The sequence below is a fragment of the Alexandromys fortis genome, unplaced genomic scaffold (genome assembly GCF_014885135.2).
Source record: "Alexandromys fortis isolate MF-2015 unplaced genomic scaffold, M_Fortis_MF-2015_v1.1 scaffold_3, whole genome shotgun sequence".
Taxonomy (NCBI): domain Eukaryota; kingdom Metazoa; phylum Chordata; class Mammalia; order Rodentia; family Cricetidae; genus Alexandromys; species Alexandromys fortis.
In genome coordinates, this window is record NW_026067909.1 from 13378766 (window position 1) to 13387302 (window position 8537).

Genomic DNA, 8537 nt, shown 5'->3' on the forward strand with positions numbered 1-8537 from the left:
CCCGGGGTGGGCGCCCCCCCCCCCCCCCGCCCATCAGGCCAAGCAGGTGGATGGGTGAAACACCACCGTTTTGAGGGGAGGGACCAAGGATACAGACATGGTGGCCTTTTGAGTTGGTTCTGTCCCGGCTCAGATCCTGGGTGAGCACGTGCACTCACATGCATCCCCGTACACGTTGCACACATGTCTTCAATATGGCCCATCTGGGGTCCACTTGGCTTCTGGGTCTCTCTGCGTGAGAGGATCACTTTGCAAATGATCTGGGGTAGGAGATGGACGAGGTAAAGATCAAAGCAGTCACGGAGGTGATCAGGGAGCATACTCACCTGCCCCAGAGGGCGTGAAGCCTGGTGGGATGAAAGGTTCCCTGGGTCAGAGCATCACTGGGGAGAAAGTGGGAGTAGCACGTGTCTGGAAGAGTGACAGCAACGGAGGGTGCAGGGGGTGTTTACCTCTGGGAGTGCAGGTGCCAGGAAAACCTGGGCTAGCACCATTGCATAGCGACGAAATGACACCTGGGTAGGAGGGGGGCACACTTTGCGGCACCAGCAATCTGCAAGCTCTCTGCACGAACATCACTCAGGCCTACGTAAAACGTGCTCCCCAGTTGGGATGCCCGCGCAGGCCCCACGATGAGCCACTGTTAGTCGGGGTACAAACGTACCAGAAGGAGCATGCACACAAGAGGGCCGACAGGATAACGGGGCGCGGGGGGGAGGGGGAAAGGGGCTCTGCGAACCCTGGTCTGGAGTGTGCCTCTGTACACCATCCAATCAGAATGAGGTTCTGAGGGTGTGGCTTAAGACCCCACCCGGTTCCTTGGCCCCTGCTAAGCAAAGTGGCCAAAAGTTAAAGAGGGGGCGTGTCACTCGCGGGGACCGTACACCCCAGCAGCCAATGGTGGGCTCAGCTACCAGGGCCACATATCCAGGAAGGAGGAGGCAGTGGCCACGCGTGGCGACTAGGGATCCGCCCTGCTCGAGGAAGGAATTTATGAGGGGTGGAGCAGGGCGCTGCCCACATCCCTGGAAGGGGAGGGTCTAATTGCCTGTAGCCAGGCTGTGTCCTGAGTCACAGCTTCAAACGTTCCACCTGCTCTGTGGGAGGGGTAGGTGCTTGCCTTCAGGGCAGAGTGCAGGCTGGGGGTGCGCAATTCCACGATCTTCAGAGTGGGTTTATCGATTCGCTGTTGCTAGGGTGAACCAGTCCAAGCAGGGTCCCCGCCCTATCTTGTCACCCAACACATCCCCAGGCCTCCGGATTGGCTGAAGGAGGCTGAGCCCCACTTCCCCACATCCAGTCTGGCACCCAGGGCCACCTCAACAACCTCTCGACTTGCTTCCTCCTAGTGAACCTTGATGGGAGTTGGGGGGCAGCCACAGGGTCTTCAAGAACACAGATCTGTGAAGTTTCCTTGTGTGCCCTGGTTAGGAGTGTGTCTCTGGGACCAAGGGCTCCATCAAAGAAGGATGAAGGGCTGGGGATGTGGCTCCTTTGGTGAATACTTGCCTAGCATGCACCAAACCCTGGGCTGGAGCCCAGGTATGGTGGTTCAGCCCCTAATCCCGGTAAGCAAGAAGATCAGAAATTCAAGGTCGTCTTCAAGGGCAGCCTGGGTTGCCTGAGACCCTGTCTTTTACCAAAAGGAGGGATGTACGCCCACTCCAGAGTTAAGATGAAGACCATGATAAAGCAAGACCCAGACAAAAGCCTCCTCCTCCAGGAAGCCCCTCTGCCAGAAAGAATCTGCCCTCTATCACCCGACTGACTGAGAGACCTCCATCAGAACACAAAGGAGGTGCTCCAGAAGCGGATGCAAGGGAACCCGCCATGAAAGTTGCTCAAAATGTTCTGGCCCACACACCTTGCAGTTCAATGAGAAGAGAAAAGAGAGCATCTTCCACAGGGAGTGGTAGTGGGGCTCCAGGAGCCAGGCAGGGTCTGAACGCGAGCCCACAGACAGGAGGGGCAGGACAGGCATAAAGCCCCCGCCTCAGCGGGAGCCAGGCTAGCCCTTCCTCTGAGGTGAGAGCCACAGGCCTGAAGGCCTAGGGAGCTAGGGCTGGTGGGCTGGGAGGTGGAGGCTCTTGGGGGACTGGTGCTGACTTCACTCTCCCTTCTCTCTAGGCTCTTGACAGGCAGGGACATAGGTTTGTGAGCTCCCAACAGGAGCCTGGACCCCGCAGTCCTGAAGATGGCCGGAAACTGCTCCTGGGAGGCTCATGCCACCAACCAGAACAAGGCAAGTGCCGTGGACAGGTCTGGGTCTGTGGGCGGGTGTAGTTGGGAGGGGGTCACAGTCCACTTTCCATGTTGCCCTCCGGCTCTGGGTGCTAGTGAGCAGCAGACACATCTGGACTCTGTGGCCTGACCCTGGTTAACTGGTTTCTCTGAGGCCAGTGTCGTCATCAGTGAGGAAAACGCAGGTACTGGGCATCTTGAAAGTCCCTTTCCATGCCGTCTTTGGGTCATGGCTTGTCAGCTCTGGAAGGTCTCACTTCCTCCCTGTTTCCCGACAGAGATGGGGCAATCGTTATTCACTATGGTCAGACCACGTCAGAGAGACTCTGCTGGTTCCATGGTGGCCCTATGTCCATTGTGTGTACTACTCTGAGCCACCCACGGCCAGTGTTGCCCCAAGTCTGGGAGCATGAGCCATGGATGTAAGCCTGCAGATGGTGCTAGCCTCACCTAAAGCTTGGACAAGGTCCTGGGCTGACCCATCACTTTCTGTCGTGCCCTTGCTTCTCCCTGGAAATGTGTGGACTTCCCTTCCTAAGCTGGGAACCCCTCTGACTTATTTTCTTATTCCAGCTCCTCCTAGACTAGAGAAAACCAAGACTTATATCAGGATAACTGACTCCTTCCCCTCTCCCATCCTCACTCCCTATCCCCACCGTGTCCTTGGTCCTTTCCTTCCTTCTGTAGGGACCACAGTGGAATGGTGGCAGCCCAGGAGGCAGTGCTTGAGCATGCTAGGGGGCATCAGCCCAGGAGGCAGTGCCTGGGCATGGTAGGGGGCATCCCATAGTCCCTAGAGAAGAGGGAGGCAGCAGCAGACTCCAGAGCTGTGTTTCACACGGTAGTGTAGGGCTCCTGCCTAATGACTCACCAGTGCCCGCCCAACACTCAGTGGGGGACTGTAGACTTTTTCCAGCTGGGTGATACACAGAGGGCCCTGCCCAGCCCAGCAGCCCAGCGCCCAGTGCTGAGATGGTCCTTATGGGACAGGGCTCTGCAGGCATCTGGGCCCAGAGCAATAAACGATCAACTCCCAGAAAGAGGAGCAGAAGGAAAACTAAGCAGGGTTAGGGGTGGGCAGGAGATGTTAGCCGGTGAATTCTTAGAGGTGGACAGGTAGTAAGCAGAACCCCATAAAGAACTTGTCCTGACAAAACAGTGTCTCCCTAAGTTTAGCCAGCACCCCTAGTTTGTAAACTCCTCTTGACACAGCCAGGACAGAGGATACTTCTCTTCACTGAGAAACACAAAGCGTTTTCTCAGGGCCCAGCTCTCTGCGAGGCCATTTGGAAGGTGGCAGGAAAGATCTTGCCCCTAGAACCTTCCTACTTCTTTGAACCATAAAAACAGATACTAGACTTAGGGAGAAAGACCTGGGATAGATTCGTGATGTCTGCAGGGAGGAGGGAAGGGAAGCAGTGTGCACAGGACAACTTTGCCACTGAGAGAGAGGGATCAAAACTACCCTGAGAGGGCTTAAGAGATGGCTCAGTGGTTAAGAGCACTGGCTGCTCTCCCAAAAGTCCTGAGTTCAATTCCCAATGCCCACATGGCAGCTTACAGCTGTCTATAACTCCCATTCCAAGGGATCTGATGCCCTCACACAAACATACCTGTAGGCAAAACACCAATAAACATAAAATAAAGATAAGTAAATTTTATAAAAAAAAATTTATAAAACAAAACAGAGCTGAGACAGAATAGCGTGTAGCTGGCTCGTGTTGTTGGCTCCCACAGTTGTTTAAATGTCAACCCAGAAATATCCAACTCTTTCATGTTGTCACGTATAGATTGGCTTCCCTGGGATCAAAGGGAGGCACTATTACGCCGTCCACAGGTCCTCCGTACCCTCTGCCTGGAGCACAGAGGCCTCTTACTTTGCTAGGAAGGGTGTCCTTGGTTTTGCTGCCACGTCTCTGCTCTCGGTTTCTGAGCTCTGACCCAGCCTCAGCCCTCAGGGCCAGGACTGGTGTTCAGCTGCACTGATCTCTGCCCTGCCCAGCTGGAAATACTGAGCCCCTCCCTGAAGCCTGTAGAAGGACCCCCTTCCTCAAGCCTCTCCCTCCCGGATATCCCTGGAGCCCCCAAAGGCAGCCCTAGTCCAGTAGAGGGCAGCTGTCTCTTATCCCCGTGCCCTCTGGTCCAAGTCTGGGAGAGTCCTACTCCAGCTATGGCCAGGGTCTTTTGTTTTTGCCCCACCCCACACTCCTTACCAGGAATTTTATTTCTCTAGGAATAAGTATTCCCGTGTTTTAAAGGAACAACTTGCTAGAGAATTGCAAGAACAGACTGCGCACACATCTACCATCTGTGATCTGTTATTCAGTACTGGGGATTGGACCCTAGGCTCCCGCATGCTGGGCAAGCACTGCTACCAAACTTTATCTCCAGTCCTCTTTAAAAATTGGGGGGGGGGGGCTGGAGAGATGGCTCAGTGGTTAAGAGCACTGCCTGCTCTTCCAGAGGTCCTGAGTTCAATTCCCGGCAACCACATGGTGGCTCACAACCATCTGTAAAGAGGTCTGGTGCCCTCTTCTGGCCAGCAGACATGCACACAGACAGAATATTGTATACATAATAAATAAATATTTTAAAAAAAATTGGGGGGGGGGCAGTGTAGTGTGTGTGTGTGTGGTGTGTACATGTATGTATGTGTGGTGTGGTGTGTGTGTGTGTATGTGGTGTGTGAGTGTATGTATGTGTGGTGTGGTGTATAAGTGTGTATGTGGTATGTGTGTGTGGTGTCATATGTGTGGTGTGTGGTGCGTGTATGGTGTCTGCGTGTGTGTGGTGTGTATGTGGTGTGTGAGTGTGTGGTGTGTGTGTAGTGTAGTGTATGGTGTGTGTGTGGTGTCGTATGTGTGGTGCGTGTGTGGTGTGTGAGTGTGTGGTGTCTGCGTGTGTGTCTGTGGTGTGTATGTGCTGTGTATGTGCTGTGTGTGTGGTATGTGTGTGCATGTGGGAATGCCATAGCACATGAACCTTTTCCTAGATGAACTTCTTCCCCATTATTACTTGCAAATAAATTGTGGACACTAGACCCCTTTCCCCCAAAGCGACTGCACATCTGAGGACAGGGCATTCCCATCATCCCCACAGACCTTCCGTGGTCAGGAAGCTTCTACGGACACAATCCCACAGTCCACACCGATGTCATCACCTTCCTGCTGTCCCGACCACCCTAAGTAGTCACTGTCCCTTCCCACATCTAATCTCTGCTCGAGCCCTGCATGTCTTGTCTCTTTGGTCTCCTCCCTTCTGGAAAAACTGCTTAGCTTTTCCTCTGTGTGTTGGTGTGTATGTCTGTGTCTACGAGAGAGAGGTGTGTGAGTGTGGGGTGCGTGGAGTGTGTGTGAGTGTGGTGTGTGTGAATGTTAGTGTTTGTAGTGTGTGGTGTGTGTGAGTGTGTGATGTATGTATGTGTGTGCTGTGTGTGAGTGTGGGGACGTGGGAGGTATAAGGATGTGGTGTGTGTATATGTGGTATGAGTCGTGTATGAGTGGGTGTGTGGGTATGAGTGTGTGAGAGTGTGAGAGTGGTGTATGTGTGCACTTGGTGTGTAGCAGGGAATATTGTATAAGAAAGAATGTGTGTGAGTGGGTGCATGGTGTGTGAGTCTGCGTGAATGTGTGTGTTCAGCTGTGTACGGGCACATGTGTACATGTTGGTGCATGTGGAGGCCTAAGGCTGACGTCCAGAGTCTCCTGATCCCTCCCAGGCCCTTTATCCAGAGTCTAGGGCTCTCAACTAAAGCCAGAGCCGCCTGTAAGCTAATCTCACCAGTTTGCTCTGGGAAATCCCCTTTCTGCCTTTCAAACCTCAGGAGGGTCACTGTGCCCACCCGACATTTACAGGGAGACTGGGGATCTGAACTCTGGTCCTCAAGAGTGCTCAGCCAGCACCTTATGCACTGAACCATCACCCCACCCTCTGCTTGCTATTGTCTTGCACTTGGACATTTGGACCCGGCTGACCCTTGAGCAGCCCAGAGCCACTGTCTGGTCACCCTGTGGTGACACCATCCTGCAGACTCTAGAATCGAGAACCAGTATTCACATCAGCTGGAATGGGGCTCTTTCTGCTCTGGTCTGTCAGTCATTCCATAGCCAGGGAACCTGCAGACCCTGCCCCCTGGGTAGCAGATGGAAGCAGGTACAGGAACAGGCCTGCTGAGGCCCAGGGACGTACAGGCAGCCTTACAGATGTTTCCCTCTGCACCCACACAGATGTGTCCTGGTGTGAGCGAGGTTCAGGAGCTCTACAGCAGAGGCTTCCTGACTATTGAACAGATTGCCACTCCCCCTCCGCCTGCCATCACAAACTACATCTTCCTGCTGCTCTGCCTGTGTGGCCTGGTGGGTAACGGCCTGGTCCTCTGGTTTTTCGGCTTCTCCATCAAGAGGACACCCTTCTCCATCTACTTCCTGCACCTGGCCAGCGCTGATGGGATCTACCTCTTTAGCAAGGCTGTGATTGCCCTCCTGAACACGGGGGCCTTCCTGGGCTCCTTCCCAGACTACGTGCGCAGAGTGTCCCGGATCGTGGGGCTCTGTGCGTTCTTCGCCGGTGTGAGCCTCCTGCCAGCCATTAGCACCGAACGCTGCGTGTCCGTCATCTTTCCCAACTGGTACTGGCGTCGGAGGCCCAAGCGCCTGTCTGCTGGGGTCTGTGCCTTGCTCTGGCTGCTGTCCTTCCTGGTCACTGGCATCCACAACTACTTCTGTATGTTCCTGGGCCGTGAGGCCTCAGGGACAGCGTGCCGCGACATGGACATCTCCCTGGGCATCTTGCTGTTCTTTCTCTTCTGCCCACTCATGGTACTCCCCTGCCTGGCACTCATCCTGCATGTAGAGTGCCGGGCACGGCGCCGCCAGCGCTCTGCCAAGCTCAACCATGTGGTCCTGGCTATTGTCTCGGTCTTCCTTGTGTCTTCCATCTACTTGGGGATAGATTGGTTCCTCTTCTGGGTCTTCCAGATCCCCGCCCCCTTCCCCGAGTACGTCACTGACTTGTGTATCTGCATCAATAGCAGCGCCAAGCCCATCGTCTACTTCCTGGCTGGGAGGGACAAGTCTCAGCGCCTGTGGGAACCTCTCAGGGTAGTCTTCCAGCGGGCTCTACGGGATGGTGCAGAGCCCGGAGACACTGCTAGCACCACACCTAACACAGTCACCATGGAGATGCAGTGCCCCTCTGGGAATGCATCGTGAAAGGCCAGTGTCTGGGGCAAGGCCGCAGCAGAGAGCGGCCAGTAACTTCCAGAGACGCTCTGCCCAAAGGGCAGAAGCAGGGCAGCTGTCCCTGTGCCGCCAGGGAGAAGAGCTTCCTCTAGCACAAAGCATCTGCCTCTGGCCAGGCGTGGCTGAGAGACTGACCCTGTGGCCTCTGATCCCCAGCCATTCTGCTTCTGTGAGTCACTGTACCAAAGTTGCCCTTACCGGTGTGGTGGGGTCCTTCCTCCACAGAAGCTCAACAGTGAGGGAGATGAAGGCCACCTCTGCCTCTTCAGCCGTCCCTCCCCAAACATGACTCGGTCATCATCACCACTACTGGGCCCCCAGCCTCAGCTCTACCTGCAAGGAGTTGTTCAGTCTCCCAAGGCAGCATCTGAGCAAACCTGAGAGAATGGTGCTATCTGGAAGAGGGTCCTGTCTACCTGCCTTGTAACCTGCAGACAAGTCCCTGTCCCTTTGATGAGTCATTTGGTGACTTTAACGGGGTAGGGTCTGGCCTTGGCAAACCACGAGAGACAGAAAGGACCTTTTGCCGCTCTGGGTAGCTGACTGCTTTTCTGACACCCCCAGCCAACTCTGGGCAGCTGACGCGCACTTGGTGTCTTCCAGGTCACTGTGGTCCATTGCGGCAGCTGCTTACTCGTCCCTGATCTCCAGTGCCCATTTCAAAGAGGACTCTGGTTCCATTCTGGTCCCCTGGGGGCTGCCACCACGGTGCCATTTGTCATCCCGCACAGTGGCCTGTGTAGCCAAAGGAAGTTTTATAACAGATAATAAAGTATATATCAATACACATTTTTAAATCTTGCAACGAGGAAGCAGATTCAGTGCCCAGCGTCTTCTCTATATCTCCGTGTCCCACAGTGAGAGCAGCCAGGGGCAGCTGGAGTCCAGGGAGGGTGGCCATCAGTCCTTTTCCTCTAACTCTGATCTCTCCTGGTTGTCTGGCCACAGCTCTGGGATGCCTTCTGCTCTGCCCGAGTCTGTCTATATGTAGACATCTGTGACCTGTAAGAATGTGTCACTGAGGGAGCTGTGTTCCTTTACGAGAAGCCAAGGAGG

The 8537-nt window shown here is 54.7% G+C and overlaps 1 protein-coding gene across 1 annotated transcript in view; it reads left to right on the forward strand.

Moving 5' to 3' along the window:
* Positions 1-8278, forward strand: part of Mrgprf (MAS related GPR family member F) — a 9398-nt gene extending 1120 nt beyond the window's left edge. Inside the window, exons 2-3 of the mRNA XM_050137784.1 lie at positions 2128-2242; positions 6468-8278. Coding sequence (XP_049993741.1) covers positions 2195-2242; positions 6468-7451 — 1032 coding nt within the window. The 5' untranslated portion in view covers positions 2128-2194 and the 3' untranslated portion in view covers positions 7452-8278. The remainder of the gene's footprint in view (positions 1-2127; positions 2243-6467) is intronic.
* The last annotated feature ends 259 nt before the right edge of the window (positions 8279-8537 follow it).